General features: G+C 32.3%; 5 protein-coding genes across 6 annotated transcripts; 3 read left to right on the plus strand and 2 right to left on the minus strand.

Annotated features, from left to right (window-relative positions):
* Positions 1 to 366: 366 nt before the first annotated feature.
* On the minus strand, positions 367 to 6890 carry LOC106115928 (zinc finger protein 287). The gene is made up of 5 exons (XM_013309582.1): positions 6466 to 6890; positions 6048 to 6189; positions 4802 to 4939; positions 3930 to 4133; positions 367 to 3499 (listed from the first exon to the last, which is right to left on the minus strand). The coding sequence occupies exons 1-5, from the start codon at positions 6619 to 6621 to the stop codon at positions 2385 to 2387; spliced, it is 1755 nt and encodes a 584-aa protein (XP_013165036.1). The 5' UTR covers positions 6622 to 6890; the 3' UTR covers positions 367 to 2384.
* Positions 6891 to 7147: 257 nt separating this feature from the next.
* On the plus strand, positions 7148 to 11229 carry LOC106115498 (zinc finger protein 546-like). Its single transcript, XM_013308911.1, has 5 exons — positions 7148 to 7382; positions 7496 to 7628; positions 8198 to 8329; positions 9386 to 9619; positions 10125 to 11229. Exons 1-5 carry the CDS (start codon positions 7233 to 7235, stop codon positions 11114 to 11116), a joined length of 1641 nt encoding a protein of 546 aa, XP_013164365.1. The 5' UTR covers positions 7148 to 7232; the 3' UTR covers positions 11117 to 11229.
* A 376-nt stretch (positions 11230 to 11605) lies between these two features.
* On the plus strand, positions 11606 to 15335 carry LOC106115489 (zinc finger protein 431-like). Its single transcript, XM_013308899.1, has 5 exons — positions 11606 to 11952; positions 12053 to 12200; positions 12499 to 12654; positions 13560 to 13709; positions 14203 to 15335. Exons 1-5 carry the CDS (start codon positions 11821 to 11823, stop codon positions 15333 to 15335), a joined length of 1719 nt encoding a protein of 572 aa, XP_013164353.1. The 5' UTR covers positions 11606 to 11820.
* A 1419-nt stretch (positions 15336 to 16754) lies between these two features.
* Positions 16755 to 17834, minus strand: LOC106115519 (uncharacterized). Its single transcript, XM_013308944.1, has 2 exons — positions 17417 to 17834; positions 16755 to 17254 (listed from the first exon to the last, which is right to left on the minus strand). The coding sequence occupies exons 1-2, from the start codon at positions 17734 to 17736 to the stop codon at positions 17050 to 17052; spliced, it is 525 nt and encodes a 174-aa protein (XP_013164398.1). The 5' UTR covers positions 17737 to 17834; the 3' UTR covers positions 16755 to 17049.
* Positions 17835 to 18043: 209 nt separating this feature from the next.
* Positions 18044 to 21634, plus strand: LOC106115506 (zinc finger protein 425). 2 transcript variants are annotated; one of them, XM_013308925.1, is made up of 5 exons: positions 18044 to 18348; positions 18554 to 18680; positions 19019 to 19096; positions 19266 to 19520; positions 20492 to 21634. In XM_013308925.1, exons 1-5 carry the CDS (start codon positions 18184 to 18186, stop codon positions 21454 to 21456), a joined length of 1590 nt encoding a protein of 529 aa, XP_013164379.1. In that variant the 5' UTR covers positions 18044 to 18183; the 3' UTR covers positions 21457 to 21634. The 2 variants fall into 2 exon arrangements, with proteins under 2 accessions (XP_013164379.1, XP_013164386.1); XM_013308932.1 differs by having other exon boundaries at positions 18045 to 18348; positions 19028 to 19096.
* The last annotated feature ends 58 nt before the right edge of the window (positions 21635 to 21692 follow it).

The following is a 21692-nucleotide window of genomic DNA, read 5'->3' on the forward strand; positions in this document are numbered from 1 at the left end:
TTAGAATCTCGGAATCGGCTCCGATGATTTTCATAAATTTTAGTATTTAGGGTGTCTCGGGGGCGATAAATCGATCTAGCTAGGAATCATTTTTAGAATATGTCATTTTATTCGTATTTTATCGATAATCAACTTAAACATAAACTTAACTTTTTCTATCGGTAAGATCGAAAAATATTACTCTTTATTTCATCATTTTATTAGTAATTCGTACTTAAATATAATTTCCAAAAAACACAATTTAAAAAAAAATACCGAACAAAGCTCGGTCATCCAGGTACTAGATATAAAAATGGGTAAATAAAACAAAAAAACTCATCAATAATCTCATTTCAGTATATTATAAAACTTAATAAATTAAATCTTACGATATTAACTTACAAAAAGTAAGTTTACTTGCAGAGTATATAAAATTAATACATCATTCATAAATATATTGTACTTCTAAATTAGAACGCGACCATTAATTACGAATAATACTCATCAAAGTATAATGTAAAATTGTTTTTCAAATTAAACTTAAAAACTACTGAACCGAATTTAAAAATTCCTTTACTATTAAAAAGCTCTTTCTTCAATGTAAAAAATAGGCTAATACTTAATTTACATTATGCCAGTAGTAGGACAATAATACTTGATTTCCATTGACTGTCTTCTCACTGGCGCCAGTTAATGTTTACATACCAGTTGTATCCCAGCGCTGTTTTGAGCGCTAATGTCTTACTGTACTGGCATTATGTAAACTAGGCATATTATTTGTCTACATTTCGACTGTTGCATAGGTTTAACTACATTTTACTAGATTTAATTGATTACTCAATGAGCTTTATAAATGGATAGGCGATTGCTTGGAAAATACAGCTTTTACTTCTTTCTTATTTAAACGCGTCTCAGTGCTAAAATCAAATAGGCACAAAATACCACGTCTTATAGCCAATCCATTTATAGAGGTCAGTGCTATTATTTACTCCTTGTGACAACACAGATCCTTTAAAAAAATACTAGAAAAGTTTTCTTGTCTTGCAAGATTTCAGTCATAAACTAATCTGTAACTGAATAATTCATATATCACGACTAATTTATAATTTATTTCAAATAACGTACTAAAGTTCGTAATGTAAATCTCAGGTTACAGTTGCTGCCATATATATTGGCGGCTCTAAACTTATTGTCAATTATTGCGCAGAACACATGTTAGATGTGTTGGGGCGTTGCGAGATGCACTGCGCAGATAACCTTGAGTCGCTTTAATATTTGAAAAGAGTTATACCATAAATATTTACGTTTTTTTCTTAAAAATGTTTTATTTATAATTTATGCCTTTGATTTCGATTTGGAATAATCTTTATATAGTAATTTCCAACAATTTTAGCCTCTTTTTTATGAAATTAATTGAATTAAAGCCTAAACTGCTTAATGGGGAGAAAAATTGCCTGTTACTAACTAAAGATGTCAGCACGATCAAGTCAATCAAGTGATTAGCACTAAATTAACCACAGATAAACAAAACATTTATACTTTACATACAAAATACTTGGATGGATGGAAATGGTTTATAGTCATAGCAACGACGTTCATCAAATTTCTCTCAAAAAAAGTCAATAATACGTAATTTTAACGTAAATTAATTTAATTGCTTTTTTTTCTAAACTGTAGATCCATTTCAGCTTCGGAGATCTTTTCTAATAAAGATCACATTTGTAAATTAAAAAAAAAATGCGAAACTGACGTTAAAAAAATTTGACAGCTGACAGTTCACTCGGCGCCAATTACCAAGAGCTTACAATTTTTTCCCCCCATTGTGACATCACCAACATATTCTTCGCGATGATAATTACATATGGAGATTCATAAATATCTTTTTTATATGTAAATTGCAAATATAACAACACATTCACTATATCACGCTAATCACTAAAAACTATCACTCGACGATATATACAAAATTGTGATGTATACTTCAAACTTCAACCAAATCTATAGTGACATCCAAACTTAATGTAGGCTCGCAATTTTTAACGAGACACACAACACTTAGCTATCGGCAGAACATACCAATAAAGTTGTCTTGTTATTCATTTAGATATAATCAGGAATTGTACGAACAACGCTCGTTAGTTGTTTCAAAGCGAGACAAACGTAATTCCTATAATTTTTTCTCGCTCTGCAGAATGAGTCGATCGTTGTTAGTACTATTCAGGATTATGTCTAAATTAATCTATAGCCATATTGCGCGCTCAGACATGATAAAATCTGAATGTTGTTACCCAAGATCCGATACCTGGGCACTTTGCATTTTAGAACAAGCCCGCACACCAGCAATTGCTTGAAGCTCGGTCACCAAAAGCTGGTATAAAGTTTGAATCTTATTATACTTGTTAATATTAGAAATAACAACCTTCTATATCACATTCTGGATGATGGCTTTTTATATGTGATTTCAAACTTGCATTCTGTATGAACGCTTGACCACATATATGGCATCTATATCTCCGATCGTTCGTATGTGTACGTATATGATACTGCAATGATTTTAATCTAGGATAACTCTTTTCACAATATTCACAGCGGAAGTTTCTCTCACCTGTATGTGTTGCCATATGTTCTTTCAATCTTGACGGCAAATAAAATCTTTGATCACAATACTCGCATTGGTGTTTCAATACTTTCTGATGATTCCTACGTTGATGTTCAGTCAATGTCTTCTGTCTATTATAAACTTTATCACACAAATTGCATGGATATGTCCTTTTCTGTCCGTGAGCTTCGGTTAAATGTTTATTTTTCAATGCATAAGACATAAAACATTCATCACACCTCGGACATCTTATTATAGCTTTCTTCTTATGTACAATATCGACGTGCATATCTTTATAATGATTCGATTTGAAAACTTTACCGCACACTTCACATGTATGTCTCTCGTCGTCTTTATGACGTTTCAAATGTGCATCCAAACGTGGCTTCTCAAGGAAACATACACCGCAAACGTCACACGTATAATTACTAAAATGTTCCACCATATGCATATTCAATGAATTAAAATCTTCGAATACGTCACTACACATCACACACACTAAATCGTTCCATGTTAATTTATATAATAACATTTTATCAGGCGCTTCGAAATATATCTTCTTCCCGTGAACTTCATCTATATGCTGTTTGAATGTACCCAAATCATCGATTTTCGTTGTACATAATTTACAATCGATTCTTGTTATATCGATTTTTGGCATTTTTTTGTAACCCATTAATAATTGGAAGGGTTTCGTATCGTGTGATACAGTATGTTCACGTAAATCTTCAGGTTTAGGATAATAATCTTTACAGTAAAAACAATAGTAATTATTCCGTCTATTTTTGAATGGACAGACGTATGAATATTGTATTATTGTTAGTAAATTCTCCTCTGACATACAATCTAAATCTCTATCATATGTATTTTTCTTTTCCACTGGTGGTTTCTTATTTTTTATTGATTGTTTTGAACTTGTACCTGAAAAAAAATTAAAAAAAAATTATAACCTAAAAAGAAATATATATATATAAATATTGATGCCTATAGCATCGAAAGACTTCTCAGAATATCCATAAATAGTAGCTTCCTTTTAAGTTTAAATGGTTTAAGGTGTAAATGCGCAATAAAAAAACCTTAATAACATAACCTAAAAATATTAGAATCATTTGGCGCGAATGGCGCACTTTCGTTACAAAGTCAAATGTCAGAATGAATGAGTGAGAAGAGAAGTGAGGGGACACAAACGTCGACAATTTAGTAAGGCTAGTGTTGCGACACACCGGTACAGTGTCGGTATTTCTTCCTAACAATAAGTAGCCTATATTGTTCTACAATTGTTTTTTTTGAATTCCGTACGGATGGAGTCACTGGTGACAGCAACTTTAATAATATAAAACTAATCTTTCACCTGCTTTTTGTTTCTTTACTCCCTTCTGTTTCTTCTTCTGTTCTCCATTTGCTTTATCCTTCTTCTTTCGATTGCTGTTCTTCTTTCTTAATATTGGTTTATCAGAATCTGATGATGAGATGGAATAATCACTGTCATCATCCATCGGTTCATCTTCTGATTGTATTGATGTTTTATCATTGTCTTCCTTTTTCGGTTTTACATCTGTAATTAACAATACCTTCAATTATCATAGTGATTAAAAATAAAAAATAAATTGTTGTGATAATTAAAAAAAATTACTAAAATAATAAACACAATCTATTAATCATATCCTTTCCAATTTCTTTATTTTTTTTTATAACAGAAGGAGGCAAACAAGCAGCGGGAACACCGAGGTGTTCAACGACGCCCATGGATATCAGCAATACCAGAGGAACTGATGATGCGTTGCCGGCCTTTGAGGTGGCCTCTTCTTTTAATACATGGAATCTGGGACTTCTATCATATCATATTAAAGAAAAGTTTGGCAATATTTATTCAAATATAGTATTGTTTTTAACAGTGGTAATATCTTAAGTTTTTAGAGAAAAATAGGCCTACCCGCTGCAACACCACAAGCACACAGAAGACACAGCTCAAGAGAAAACTCATTATAACTACAATCTGATCAGTGTGTGTGCAAGGGGCCTAATTTAAGTCCACTTTCCATTCCCACCCTTTTCTTATGAGACAATTATGGGAAGGGGAAGTAGGTTTCACAGAGGATAGAATGCATAGGAAGGAGAAATATCTTTTTTCTCTGTGTCCTCCATTTATTCTACAATCTGCAATTGTAGATGTCTACCGGCATGCCACTTGCTATTGTTTAGTTTGTAATAAATATCACATACCTTCAATATCATCTGCTGAGTAATCATCAGCCATGCTATCATCCTGGGGCTCCGGACCTACTGAGTTGTGTTCACTAATGTCATCCTTTGGCTCCGCTTTTAATTCCACACCATCAATTTCAACATCTTTTTTCGTATCTGCAATTTTTTAATATGAGTAATGTGTTTAATAAGCTTATGTGTTCTTATAAACTATGTTTTATATATGACAAATTTCATCAAGATTCTGGTCTAAACTTTCACATTTATTCATCATCAACCTGCCCTTATCCCTATTGAGGGTCGGCACAGTATGTACTACTCCTCCATACATCTCTATCAGCCGTCATATCTGAGTCTACCTCCTTCTTACACATATCTTTCACACACTCATTCCATACTTTTTTTGGTCTTTCTCTACCCTTGTAGCCATCCACATTCAATCTCATAACTTTTTTTCTTATATCATTATCGTCCCTCCGCATAACATGTCCAAACTACGCTAATCTTTTATTCCTCAATTTCTCGATCACTGGCGCTACTTTCAAACTTTCTCTAATATACACATTTTTAACTTTATCCTTCCTTGTCACACCACACATCCATCTTAGCGTACTACAATATATAATAATAAACTAATATAATAAACATTCACATTTATTATATTAGTAAATTGGGTTTTATCCCTTTCTTTGACTTGGACATAACAGAAATGTTATAGGTTTCATAGTAGCATTCTACAGATAATGTATAGTAATATTATAAATAGAAAAATATTTATTTGTTTTGGAAAAACTCAAAAATTGCAATTTAAAAGAAGTTTTGGAAAATTCTTTAACCGTGGCCACAGCCTATAAATCTGTATAAAACATTGTCTATGCCTTTCACTTAACTTTAAAAAAACCTGGATAAGCGAGAAATGTCTAAGGGATAGTTATTGTCCAATCCCAATAGACAACCTCCATTACCTAGAAACTTGGGTAAGAGAGAAATCTCTATAAAGGAGAAAAATATTGTGATCCTTTAGACTCACCTATCCAGGTCCAATTTTATATACAAGTATATTTGCAATTAAAATTTACACTATTGACCACAGTTTTACATATATCATCATCATCTCACTATATGTCCCCACTGAGGGTCTAAGAGCCTACCCTAAGTTAGGCAAGGACATTGTCAACCATGCTGCCATTGTCACAATATGGGTTAACTTCATACATATCTTTAAATTTCTGTGTTGACTTATAAATACATGTAAATTTCTTACCATCTTTATCTTCAAGCTTAGCGTTCAGGAATAGTTCTTCACACTGCAATACTTGTTGTCTAAATGCACAAGCATCTCTTAGTCTAACAACACAAGTGGCACAAACTCCAGCATCCTTCATATCTTCATCTATATGTGACAACTGAAATAAAAGAAATAATTTTTTTTTGTTTATTTTACAGAACAACAAAGCTATATATTTATGTTAAGGATATGTCCACAGTAACTTTAAACAATTTCGTCTTGCTTAAATTTTTTTTAAAGGCAAAGGCTTTAGAAATTTTCTTACAAATAAATTTTTCAGTTTAAATTTGATTAAATAAATATTAAAAATATTTTCTAATAAGTTCATTGTTAGATACTTAATCATTGAGAGTTCATATTTATGAATATTTAAGTATATAAAAGAAATACTAACAACAATTCCAAAGCAATCCATCACCATATCGGCGTATACTTCTTTCTTTTCCATCCAAGTGTACTCGGCAGTCAACAATCTACATTTTTTTATAGCTCTGCAGAATCGGCACAGAGCTGGATCTATTATGAGTCCGTTATTTTTTACGGTAGCCATTGTGATAATATATGGGACAATATTTCATTCACAAGTTGTTAATAAAATTCATTATGAACACATAATTCTAGTTTGTTGGTAAAACAATTAAAAGACGACGACAACACACATCCATAGGGGGGACACGCCATACAAATTGACATGTTTGGATGTTTGGCAAAGAGTTTAAAAGTGACTTTTTTAATATCTTTGAAAAGTCAAATGAATTGTCAAAATAACCATCATAAAACTTTAAAAGTAACCGAAAACAGAGCCATTTACCGTTTACTTTTATATTTTGTGGTATTTGCATCTTCTTATGTACTTATACAATATTCTTTTTTCTATATTCATGTAGGTTTTACATATTTTATTGAACCAACAGTTGGGAGCGCTTCTCTCACCAGCCTAGACCTTGTTTAATCTTTGCGGTTTGCACGTAAGAAATCAAAGAGTATATAAAATAATAAAATAAGAAATGTCAAAAGACCTAAAGTACTATGTTACCAGGTCGAAAAATTAAAAAAAAAAAAGAAATGTCAAAATTCAAATATGGCGCTTGCTTATTGACATTTGTTGCATTTGCGTTATGTTAAAAAAATCTTAAAATTTAATTTGGTTAATTATTAATCATGGAAACTAATGCTGAAACGTTTATTTTCTTAGCTAGATGTAAATGCTGTCTTAACGAAGGTGAATTACAAAACTTATGGGAGCCATACCTATTTGATGGAGAAACGGAAATATACGGAGAAATGTTATCAGAATGTTTTTCGCTATCAGTAAGTAAAATTACAAATCAAAATACATATAAACTAGTACATTGATAACTATTTAAATAAAAGCAAATTTGAGAATTGTATAGGAAAAACATAACCTCAATTTTATTTTATAGCCGCAAGCTGACGAACATTTGCAAAGTATAGAAATGATATGTAATTCTTGCATTAAGAGGTTAAGAGATGCTCTCAGTTTCAGAAGAGAAGTAATAGCAAGCATCCAAGTGCTAAAAGAGCATCAGGATAAAAGTAAGTGGACACTCACTTAGTTTTTTATTTTTATCTCTTTATGTTTTATCTCTTGTATGCCAGCGATAATTTTGAGCACTACTGTACTGGCATTAGGTTTAGAACATGTTAAAATCAATTTGGATTAAAGTAAATTGGATAGTTCATTAAAAATATATGATTGTTTTAAAAATGGTGTGTGAACATGTTGGTGGCTCAGGAGTCAAGTACTTGACTTGCTATCTGCATGTCCTGGGTTCGAATCCCGCCATGTACCAATGTGTCTTTCGATTTCCGATTTACATATGTACATTTATCTGACGTTCTTACGGTGAAGAAAAACATAGTGATGCAACCTGCACATATCTGAGAAGAAATTTAAATATATGTGTGAAATCAACCAACCTTGGCCTGCATGGTTGACTGTGGCCTGATGATGTGTGACTCATTGGTAGGGAGGAGCTTGAAACTATTTCAATTTTCTTAGAAATACAACATGATGAGATATTTTCCCAAAATTTGAAATTAATTTGATCATAAATTGAGGAGCAAGATATTGGGTTTATGTGTTTATTTATTTTTTCTTACAGTGTTCCTACATACAATAGCAAAAGAGGAAGAGGTAGAAACAGAGAAAGAATCGGAATATCAAAGTATTGAGTATTTAGATTTCACAGAAGGAAGTAAAGAACAGTCCAGTGATGATGATAATATAATAAATGGTATGTTTTTTAAGAAGTACCAATTAAGCAATTGGCCATTCACGCACACACAATTGATTTTATTAATAACCAGCAATTGCCCGCGACTCTATCCTGAAATTAAAAAAAACCTAATTATTAACCTATGTTTCTTTGAGACTTTGTTCAACATCTACCGGAGATACCTTCAAGCAAACATCCATCCATCTGAACATTTGCATTTATAATATTAGTAAGATTAGTTAAGACTAGCAATTGTTGCAACACAGTACTTGTGAAACTAAAAAAAGAAAGTAATGAATATAGCATGTATAACCCAGAGTTAGCAAGAAAAAAAAATTGTATTGCTTTCCTATAAGAACCAATTCTGCAGCAATTTCTCTATTTTTTTTTAGGATAAAAAATATTTAATCCTGTTTTTTAATTAGAGTAAATGACATTAAAGACTTGGTCCATACCCTCTTTAATTATTTAATTGTAGACTTTCTTTTGCTTATTTTTATATAATCATAGTGAGTTCTTTTTATGTTGTATAACTTTTTTAATTTGCTTTAGTACTATTTTTTTTTTATTTTGATGTTAAAATATGGAATGCACTTTAGTAATTGTCAAATCACTCCAATTTAACTTTAAACAGTGGTAGAACGAGCTTTAACACCTTCGCACGAATTGGTCCGGCTCGCCCGGTGAAATACCACGACCACACAAAAGACAGGCGTGAAGTGGAAGCAATTTCGCGTTTCGTCTGATGAGTGTGCTTCTTGGAGGCCTAATTTAGTCCTCTTTCCCTTCCCACCCTTTTTCTTATAAGAAAAGGATGGGAAGTGGAAGTGGACTTTCCGGATGAGAGGATGCATAGGAAGGGAAAATATTTTCTTTCTGTGCATCCGCTCCTCCGTCGATTAAAGGTAGGCAACGCATATGCAATTGCGTATGTCTATGGGCAACGGTCACTTCGCTATTTTAGCGATTTCAAGTGGCCGCTCGCTCGTTTGCCACCTTATGATTAAAAAAAAATCTTTAAAACACAACACAATAATTCTAGTTAATCATAAACAACTAATCTATTACTTTCAGATGAATCACAAAATTTGAATAAAAAAACCACCAAAGATGTTACAAAATGGCCGAAAAAGCTGCCAAAAGAGTTCAGAAATAAGACATACAAACAGTACAGTGTTAGTGCATTGAAAATGGCCATCGATGCTGTGTTAAGCGAGAGAATGACAATTGCCCAAGCTTCTGTAACTTACGGTGTGCCACGGAAGACGGTAACCGCAAAGATTCATGCGGCAAGGAATAAAAAAGAGGGTAAGTTTAAATACATCCCCACTGGGGGGCTCATAGCCTACCATAAGTTAGGTGAATAGGTCATTTATTTAATATAGAATAGGCAATTTTATTTCTTGATTGAAAGAATCAATTGGTGTAAAGCCAAAATCTTAACCTAACATTTTTTTTTGCCTGCACATACCATTTCTGGCACCCAAAGAAGTACTTAATTTTCATTAAAATGTCTATTGATTATTGCACAAAGGTATTTTACTTAATTAGAGAATAAAAGACATACTAATAATGGATAGATTTAATTATCAAAAATGTAATTTGTCATTATAAAAATTTGCTGTCGCCCACGATTCTGCGCGGAATTAAAAAAAAACTGAATAAGTAACCTATGTGTTCTACCAGACTGTTCTACATCTGTGCCAAATTTCAGTGATATCCATTTATCTGTTTTGGCTACCTTCTAACAAACATACATCTAAATATTCACATTTATAATATTAGTAAGTATTATGCATTGAATTTCTTTCAGATAAAGATGACGAACCAAATAAATTTTACGAACAAGAGAAACACAATAAACTTGTAGAAGAAATAAAGATAATATTAACATACACAAACGCTGTACCTTATAAATCTAAAGCTTCACGATATTATTGTATTTATTGTTCCGATAGTCCAGGTTTTGAAGACGGTCAGGATTTAAGAACACACACAAGAACTAAACATATCGCAGAAAGAACATCAGGTATAGATCAAATAATGAGACCTCCGTGGTTAAATGAAGTTATTAAATTAGATATACATTGTCTTCATTGTACAATATGTTTAACTTCTATAACAAATTGGAATGATATGTTCCGTCATCTTGAAGAACAACATGAAATTGTTCTAGACGAAGCATATACTAAAGTTATACCTTTTATACTGAATAGTGAATTAAATTGCGCGTTGTGTAGTGAATCATTTTCGAGCTATCATTATTTAGATGGTCATATGAATTCACATTATAGTAATTACATTTGTTACGAATGCGGCGATATATTTTTAGCTGCAAGTCGTCTTAACAGACATATCGAAACTCACCAATTAGGTGAATATCCATGTCCTGCTTGCGGTAAAATATTCAAATCGAATAAATATATGAGAAAACATTATGATTATATACATAATACAGAGAAAAAGATAAAATGTTATTATTGTCCGGAAAGATTCTTTGGTACATATGAAAGACATCAACATAACCTTAAAATGCATAAGGAACGGGTTAAAATTATGACTTGTGAGGTTTGCGGGAAGACATTTGATTGGTTACCGTATTATACGAGTCATATGAGAAGAATACACGGGACAGAAAAGAATTATGAATGCAAAGATTGTGGAAAAATGTTTTTAATGAAATATGAATTAAATAATCATAGAATTAAACATAAAACAGAAAAGAATTTTGTGTGTGATGTATGTTCTAAACAATTTAAAAGCAAACCTGGGTTATTAAAGCATTATCAAATTTCTCATGGTTAAACTAACTTTATGTGCCAACAAATATTGCATGTTTATTTTATTATGCTTTTCGGCAAATGACGTTCTGCTCATAGTAAATACAACCTTGTTAATAAATTGTTATTCCTAATTATGTGTAAATAAATTTTAATTTTAATAAACTATAATTTGTTTATGACAAGTGTTGATTGTTTTGTAGACCGTACACTTTATAAATAAGTTATGCACGTAAAGTCGAACCTAACGTATTTGCGGCCCAAATAATATAACCCAAATTTTGGGATACTTTAAAGGGATGTAAGACGTCATGCAATTCGTAATCGATTTAATTTTCGCGGAAATCAATATTTAAATTTATTTACTTTGTAATTTCGTATAATCTGTGACTTAACTAGGGTTGTACCCGAAACACTTGTGAAATTAATTTATTGTACCGGCAACAACAAATTAATTAAACAAAACATTACCGTTATTATAATCGCAGTGTAATTTTCGATAATCTGATACTTTAATGTATAAATATTAATAGCCGCTAATAAATAATAAAAAATAAAATGAATCTTATTCCATTGCATCTAAAATCGATTCACCGAAGTAAAGGATCTAGGATCGCATCGTACATCCCTAGTCTACACAGAAATTTGACAGTTGTTTGACAGATTAATTATAGGTTTGTTGATATTATTAGAAAATCGAAAAAATAGAACTTTAATATTATATAAAAAATGGAAAAAAGATATGGTACATGTCGTTTCTGTATAGAAAAAGGCGAGCATCAAGATCTATTTACAGAATATACGTGGAATGGTAACAAAGAAATTTACATGGATTTAATAATGAATTGTTTCAACATTTACGTGAGTAAAAAATATAATAAAATACATAAACTAATGTTCACTACGTTATATACACATCTAGTTCACAATTAAGACATGACCTATATCTATTTTCTTTCAGTTATCAACCAATACTGCATTGAGTCCTCTGATCTGTTCCTCATGTGTACAGCAGCTAAGAAATGCTAATAATTTTCGTATAACGATTGTAAAGTCGGAACAACAACTTTTAAATGCAATCACTGAGAAAGAAACTGTTTTTATAAATGGTAAATATTTTTTCATGTTATACAGTAATAAACAAGTAATTTTCTGTTCATGTAGGTAGGTGTAGTGAAGCCCATAGATGTTTTTAAAATTTTAAGACATAGCATGTGTTTTGCTTACCAAGGGAAAGGGCTAGTAGAAGTATTAAAATCTGACTTTACAGACCAATTTCCAGATCAATAGCCCCTTAAGATTTCCTTGACCATGAAGAACCAAAAAATAAACAGTCCGAAACTATTTAGTGCTGTCACTGGACTCATACTGAGAGTAGCTGTTCCTAATTAAATTATTTGTCTTTAGTTCCAGCAAACTCTCATGAATTGGAAGATGTTGAAGAGATAAAAACTGAGGATGTGATTGATGTGAAAGTGGAGAAGGTGGGCGATGACTCAATGGATTTTGATTCTGAATATTTCGTAGACAACATCGAAGATGTTTGCGGTGATATAGATAAAGGTATCTTACTTAGATCTTACCAATATTATAATTTTTTTTTATATCATAAGGTGGCAAATGAGCGAGCGGCCACCTGAAATCGCTGAAATAGCGAAGAGATCACTGCCCATAGACATAGGCAATTGCATATGCGTTGCCTACCTTTAATCGACGGAGGAGAGGATGCACAGAAAGAAGATTGCCTTTCCATGCATCCTCTCATCCGGAAAGTCCACTTCCACTTCCCATCTTTTCCTTATAAGAAAAAGGGTGGGAAGGGAAAGAGGACTAAATAAGGCCTCCGGGACACACACTCATCAGACTGCACGCGGAATTGCTTCCACTTGACGCCTGTCTTCTGTGTGGTCGTGGTATTTCACTGGGCGAACCGGGCCAATTCCTGTAAAGACGTTAAAGCGGGCTCTACCGCTGTTAAAAAATAAATAAATGCGAATGTTTAGATGAATAGATGGATGTTTGAAGGTATCTTCAGAACGGTTGAAGCTCAATGAAATATAGCATATGCTTTTTTCATGTGCGCAGTCACTGGAGACTGCTAAATAACAAATACTCTATGATATGGTTTAAGACAGACATTTGAACCTGTAACCATATGATTAAATGTTCTATTAACATCATCATCAACCTGCCCTTATCCCTATCAAGGGTCGGCACAGTATGTACTACTCCTCCATACATCTCCATCAGCCGTCATATCCGAGTCTACCCCCTTCTTACGCATATCCTCTTTCACACAGTCATTCCATACTTTTTTTGGTCTTCCCCTACCCTTGTAGCCATCCACATTCAATCTCATTACTCTTTTGCTTATATCATCATTAAATGTTCTTTTAACATAACATTTATATGTCCATTTCACCTTTAATTTTGTTAAATTTAATGTATATTTTCTATTTAATTTTCAGATATATCAACTAAAGATGTACCAGAGGAACCTTTAGATCCTGAAGCAGCTTTACTGGCAAGATTCCCGAGACATAGTCTAAAACTACCGACAAGAGAATCACTGAAAACTGCCTGCCCTGCATTCTTTAAACATCTTGAAATGTTGAAAGGTATGGATAGATGTCTAATAGGCCTGCAGTAACCCGACAAACTTTTAGCAGAGATGTGTCAAACTAGTTTACTATAGAGTTTGTTTTTCCAACAAATGCCATCCACAGACTCATGGTCCGTAGTCTTTTTAGACATAGACCTTATACTAAATCTTACTAACATTATAAATGCGAATGTTTAGATGGATGTTTGTTTGAAGGTATCTCCAGAACAGCTCAACGGATATTGATGAAATTTGGTATACATATAGAACATAGTCTGGAAGAACACATAGACTACTAATTATGTTTTTTTTTAATCTGTGCAAATTTTTTTTTAGTTTTTAAACTGTCCAGATATGTAAAAAGACTTGTGAGGTCTTCAAGACTAAAGGAAAGTGGATATTTTAATTATAAGATGCCAACACTCATATTAGGTTACTAAATAACTGCGTTACTTTAGTTTGAGATTTCATGTTTTTTTTTCTTTTTATTAATTTTATTTTTTTTCCAGATAAAATAGTGTTACCGAGAATGATAGCTAAATTGCTAGACTCAGATCCATCACAGATAAAGAAAAGAAAACTTTATATATCAGAGAAAATGGGTCATGTGTTAAACGCATCAATTTTATTAGAAAATAGTAATGCAACACCGTTCAAAAACAGAAATTGTACCGGATACCCATGTTATTATTGTCGTAAACTATGTGATAGTTTGGATAAATTACGTGAACATTTAACACAACATAAGAAGAAAGATATAAAAAAGATATTATCAACATACGGTGCTGAATATTTCGTTGTTTACGTTGATGTGACTAACTTAAAGTGTACTATATGTGATGAGAAAGTGTCAAATTTAAATGATTTAAAATCACATTTGATTAAAGTTCATAAGAAAAATTATCACAACGAATATACGGACCGTGTTATACCGTTCAAATTAACACAAACTAATATATTTGAATGTCAAGTTTGCGGATTCAATTTTGAAACTTTCGGTTCAATAGAGCGTCATATGAATGTGCATTACAGGAATTATGTGTGCGAAGAGTGTGGTTCAGGATTTATAACTAAATATAGATTACGTGTACATACAAAATCTTTACACGAAGCTGGTAATTACCCTTGTGAAATATGTAAAAAGGTTTACACGACAGCACAGAAACAGAAAAACCATGTCGCAGCTGTACATATGAATTTAAAAAGATTCAAATGTCCAAAATGTCCGGAAAGATTCTCTGAATACTTTAAAAGGCATAAACATTTAGTAGAAACACACGGGATGACACCTTTGAAATATAAATGCAATGTATGTGATAAATCTTTCGATAGAAGATATTCTTTGTCACGACATTTGAAGAGGGATCATTTAGAGGAGCGGGATTTTCATTGTGATTTATGTTCATATTCATGTTTTACGAATAACGAATTAAGAGTTCACATGATTAAACATAACGGAGAAAGAATATATGAATGTACAGTTTGTAAAAAGTCTTATGCGAGGAAAAAGACATTAAAAGAACATATGAGGATACATAATAATGATAGAAGATTTGCTTGTGCTGTTTGCGGACAGGCTTTTGTACAAAAGTGCAGTTTAAAAGGTCATATAAAGACACACCATTTAGATTATAATATATAAATGCGAATGTTTAGATGTTTGTTAGAAGGTATCTCCAGAATGGCTGAACGTGTCTATGAAATTTAGCATAGATATAGAACATTGTCTGGAAGAATACATAGGTTACAGTTTTTTTAATTCAGCACGGACAGAGTTACAGGCGACAGCTAGTGTTCTATGAATATCTTTTGCTTTGTTCTGACTTAAATAGGTGAATGTTACTGAAAGTTAATTATGTAGGCAAATAAGTATAGTTGAACCGATGACGTTGCTATTGCGGTTTGTTCTGTGAGATTATATTAGAAAGGCGTTACACATTGTAACATAAATCATGTTTTTGATCAATAAACTGGTGGAAAGACAATATCTTTTATTTATTTTATCTATAAAATACTGCAAAGGACACAGGATATAGACAAAAAAAGGCTGGAAAATTTTATCTCTCAAATTACAATGAAATTTCTGTTTACAGCGCCATCTATCGCTTCTTATACTACAAAAAGTATGTTTTCTTCCCAATAGATGTCGCTTGATAGTTTTTGTAAATTCAAAATCGCGATGTTGAAAGTCTTTCGCCGGGGATGAGGTTCGCGTGCCGCGACTGTGAATTCATACTTACCTGGCGTAGGGGTTACCGTGATCACGAAGGCGGTTCCCCCAGGGCGAGGCCCCTCCATTGCACTGCGGTTGGGTTGACCCCTGCGATTATCCCTAATGCGGATAACTCGGACGCGTAATTTTTGGTAGTGGGGACTGCGTACGCGCCGTCCCCCCCTCATAAGAAAGAAACTGTAACATAATAAGAGTCAAGCTTGAGATGTTTAATTCTTAAAATGATTAATCACTTACAAAGATTCTGTTCTGATATGTTAACTATATCCTATTATTAGTAAGATTCCAAAGAATGTTGCATTAACATTGACCCACTGCATGTGCAACAAAAAAGAAACAAGATAACTGCAGATTATTATAAGTTACTAGGTCGTCCACGCGGAAATGAAAAAAATCTTAATTAGAAGCCTATCTTCTTCCTGTACTACTGTGTGACTATGTTTTACATCTATGCCAAATTTCAGCGAAGTCCATACAGTAGTTCTGGAGATATCTTTTAACATCTTCATTTATAATATTGGTAGGATCAAATAGAGCCATTAGTACACAATAGTTAATTCATATTGTAGGGCTTAGTATTAAAAAACCTTCACCACAAATAGATGACCACTTCATGAATGGCACTTAAAAGCGGCAATAGCCTAAAATTTAAGGGTCCGGATTTCTGATCACTAGGTAAGAAGGTAGTAAGGTTCGAATCCCGCCATTCAACTATTGTCATAAACCATATCCTAGCACAAGCATAGAGCTTAGTTGGAATGGTAAAAGAAATATTAGTAAATTTACAAAAAAAATCTGCTAATATTTTATATAAAAAAAACTTATGTGTGCTTGCTGCTCTTTATTTCATAAATAATTAACTAGCTAATGACCTCACACTCTGGCTGCAAGCCTTTATAAGCCATTGTCATTTAAAATAAACATAATATTACAAAACTAGGTATCTATTACAGCATCCTCGGCTTCCTTTCAAATGGTTAATATACAAATCAAACATAAACAAAAAATAAAGATAATAAATATCATATTTTTATTAAGAAATAGCTATAATATAGTTCAATTCCACTTTGTTACTTTGCATAATTTATATTTAAAAGAACCTAGCAATTAACTTTCAATAATGTTAGAGTCTTTCCAATAAATCCATGTATGCACCTTTTAATAAATCTTCATTTTTAACACCAAGTTTGTTTTGCAACTCTTTGGCAATCGCCTCTCCTTCCTCTATAGTTTGTTCTGGTTCTAATACAACTTCTAATTCCATAAAATTACCCAGATCTTGAACATTGTCTATATGAATTCTTGTTTGTCCAACTAAATACAGTTTTCTAAAAGGAAGGTTGATTAAACATTTATATTTAACTATTGAAATAAAAAACACACCAGTAAAACTTTTATTTCAATTTTTTTTTTGGTATTCTGAAAACTGAAGGAATACAGCTTTTTCTTTTTTAACTTAGACAAATAATAATTTTATGAAATTTACTTACCGTTCTTTGATAACACGACCACGTATACCAAGACATTTCTGCAAAATGTTATCCAATTCTTCAGCTTTTTTATTCTCATCCGCTGAAAACTCCAATAGATCGTAATTACATAGTTTTGGACCACCTTCATCGTCTCTGCTGTATCTAACCAGAACTGCTGAAGAGTCAGGAAATCTCCTCATTTTAAGACGACCGTCGTTAACTTTGTAAAACACATCGTCTTGTTTTATAATAACACAGGGACCACCGCTTAATTCTTCGGCTTTTTTACAAATCTCTTCCACATTATGTACTTTCGCTTTAATTTCAATGTTACGCATGGTGAATAATAAAGTTTTAACGAAATTATGCTTATATTGCTTTTATATTAGGCGGGTAAAAAAGACAAGTGGGAAAAGTTGGATAGTGATGGTCTCGTAGCTATAGTGATGTCTCGAACCAGATGTGTTCGATAATTAAATTGTTGTCTTTAACTCTTCTTTTTACTGTTGCAGCTTTTTTACGAGCTTTATTAGTTTATAATTACTAGGATCAAAGATAAAACAGAAAGTATAAATAGACTAATGCAAATACTGGGAGGAGAAATTATTTAAAATCGATATAATTTAAATCGATTTTTCTAACTTTGGCTCTGAGATTTTGTCATCTTACACCTGTCAGTCACTGTCATCGTATTTTGTTGTGAAAAAAAAAACAAAACTCTGATTCTGTGTATTGATCAAATCATTATTAAGTTCTAAAATTAAATATATTTTAATATTTATTAAATGAAAATGAATTTAGATTACACAAAAACGTGGGTTTTGCAGTCTGATGTATGCCGATGCTGTCTAGCGGCTAGTGGAACATGCGATATGACCATCGCTTATATTTCCGACTCAGGAATAAAAGAAATTTATCATGATAAGTTACAAGAAACGTTTGGGATTTCTGTAAGTATATACAAATCCTTCAATTAAAATCGTTGAAACCATGATGCATTTATTGTTCTTTCGTTTGAAATGTCTAAATCAAACATTCCAAATATGGATTGTGAAAGCATTTTGCCAGATAAAAAATATTACGATACTCAAAACGTATTAAAGTAAGAAAATCTATACTGACAGTGTTAGTAAGTTCATAGCATGAATTCCCAAGCTACTCCGGGACTCAGGAAGACCTCTGATATGCACGCTTTGCGTCACCCAGCTGAGACTGGCCAGCAATTTCAAGAAGCAGGTATTGGATGCTGAGAGGCAGTTCAATCTCTTCCTCCATAATACAGGTATGTTATCATATTCAAATAGGTAGTTGTCTATATCATATTAACACCAATCTTACTAACAAAATGTAACACTTGTTGAGTCATGGGATTCTGCAGCCGATGGTGTTCTATTTTTAATATAATATGTTTTGTATATTTTATTTTGGATATGAAATGTACTATATTAAAAATATGATAAATAAATGTATAACAATAATAAGTGTGAATGATTAAATGGACGGATGAATGGAATGGTTCAGGTTAGGCTCCAAAACCCTTAGCATATAGTAAGCTGTTTTTATTCTTGGTTTATTGATTTTTATGTTCGTCTCCATTCTTCATTTACCTATCAATAGTCTTTGTTACAGAAAAACTACAAAAAGATAATCCAATAAAGGAAAAAGAGATTAACAAAGCTGATGATTCCAATAATACAGGTAAAACATATTTAAATGCTTGGCTATAGTTTAACATTCTAGTATTTTGTCTACAACTGAAAAAACTATAAAATCTCTGTTTTTTTTTTTTAAGAATTATCCATAAGACAAAATATTTTGTACAAATTATTCCTTGTGTGGATATATATACTTTTCTTATTTTTCTCAGAAACAGCAAATTTTGAAAACTATAAAAAATCAGCATTAGTAAAAACACATAATACTGAAGCGACTCAAGAGAAAGGGAGAACATTTGAAAAATGTATGGAGAATGAAAATGGAGAAATTACAGATCCTGGATACGACTCTGATACTCCTATATCTGTATTAATCAAAACTTATTCTCAAGAAAAAGGTTTTGTTTTTGCAAGTACTGAAAAAGCTGTAAAAGAAAAAAAAATTGACAAAAATGATAAAAAAGATGGTAAATATACCAAATATTATATTTCAATTTAATGTCTTAATTAATTAGAGAAAGTTAAAGTTCCAAATGACAGTCTTTATATATTTACTAGCTGTCACCCGCGACTCCGTCTGTGCTGGATTAAAAAATAGATGTTGGCCGATTCTCAGACCTACTCAATATGCTCACAAAATTTCATGAGAATCTGTCGTTTCGGAGGAGTATGGGAACGAAAATTGTGACACGAGAATTTTATATATAAGAATTAGTAGTTTTAAACCTATTAGAAAAACTTGTTACATAGCCTATGTGTTCTTCCAGACTATGTTATACATCTATGTCAAATTACATCAAGATCCGTTGAGCCGTGTTGGAGATACCTTCTAACAAACATCCATCCATCCAAACATTTGTATTTATAACATTAGTAAGATTTTCTGACTGTATAATGTACCTAGTTCATATTAATTTAGAAAAATGTTTTTAACCATGAATACTTAGTAATTTACAATATTTAGGAAAGAATATTGAGTTTGTGTTTGGTGAAAATCTACTTTCGATTAGACATAAATATATATCTACTTAAGATCGATAGTAGACAACCCACTTTTACATCTTTGCACGAATTGGCCTGGTGAAATACCACGACCACACAGAAGACAGGCGTGAAGTGGTAGCAACTCTGCGTTTCGTCTGATGACTGTGCGTCCCGGAAGCCTTATTTAGTCCTCTTTCCCTTCCACCCATTTTCTTATAAGGAATGGATGGGAAGTGATAGTGGACTTTCGGATGAGAGGATGCATGGAAAGGGAAGACATTTGCTTTCTATGCATCATCTCCTCCGTCAATTAAAGTTAGGCAACGCATATGCAATTGCGTATGTCTATGGGCAACGGTCACTTCGCTATTTCAGCGATTTCAGGTGGCCGCTCGCTCGTTTGCCACATTATAATATAAAAAAAAAGATAGAAAATAATTTATATACTTTTCAGAACATAAAGAGAAAAACAAAAAGATATCAGAAAGGAAACGAGTTATTTTAACTTGCGGCATTGTGCTAAAAGATACAACAGCTTGTCCATTCAGACATCACAAGAGCTGGTTCCAATGTTTCTTCTGTCTTGAAGATTTCATGGATATAAATACATTAAAAAGACACACTTTTAACAACCATAAAGATATCGATGCAGAATTAAAAAAAATAAAATGCTTACCAAGGTCATTACAAATTGACATATCGAATCTGCAATGCCGCCATTGTTCTGTGACATTGACAGATGTCAATTCGATGCGACGCCATCTTGCCGAAGTTCATAACAAATTGATTTATACAGAACACATAGCGGATTACAAGGTCAATTCAAGTCCGTACTCATGTCATATTTGTAAACGTGAATTTCACGTTTTCAGAACATTGACGACACATCTAAACGAACATTACCCAAATTGTATATGCGATGTTTGTGGTAAATCATTTTTGAATACAAAGCGATTGAAAGTACACAAACGTATACACGAAAATGGTGTTTATCCTTGCAAAGAATGCGGGAAAGTGTTAAAAACGAAAACATCTATAGCTAATCATATGGAAAGTCATTCTAAACGCATAATAAAATGTCAAATATGTTTCAAACCGATGAAACATTACAATGCAAGAATAAAACATATGTCCGAAGAGCATAATATAAGACATAAATTCAAATGTCATATATGTAATCGAGAATATAATATAAAACATTATTTAGCTACACATATAAGACAGACACATGGACATAAAAATAAAAAATGTTCAGAATGCCATATGGCTTTTATTACTAACCACGGTTTGAAGAAACACATGTTGAAACATACCGGTGAAAAACCATTTACTTGTACGATTTGCTTAAAATCTTATGCAAGAAGTTATACTCTAAAGGAGCATATGCGAGCACATGCAGATAGACGGATATGCACATAAAATGTACCAGGTCTAAAAGACCTCATGTTATTTTACCGGGCTTTTAAGACCTTGTAATCATGGAAAGTTGAAACTGTGTCCAGAATGTGATTATTTCCATATGTTTCATAATAAATGTTTTTTTTTTTAAATTATATTTGGCGTTTTATTTACCAGGTTCAAATTGTAAGGTTTTAAGGTCTTATGTAGTTAATAGGGTTGTCACCAATACATAAATAATTATATTCTTAGTTTAT

The sequence above is a fragment of the Papilio xuthus genome, unplaced genomic scaffold (genome assembly GCF_000836235.2).
Source record: "Papilio xuthus unplaced genomic scaffold, Pxut_1.1 DF829660.1, whole genome shotgun sequence".
Lineage (NCBI taxonomy): Eukaryota > Metazoa > Arthropoda > Insecta > Lepidoptera > Papilionidae > Papilio > Papilio xuthus.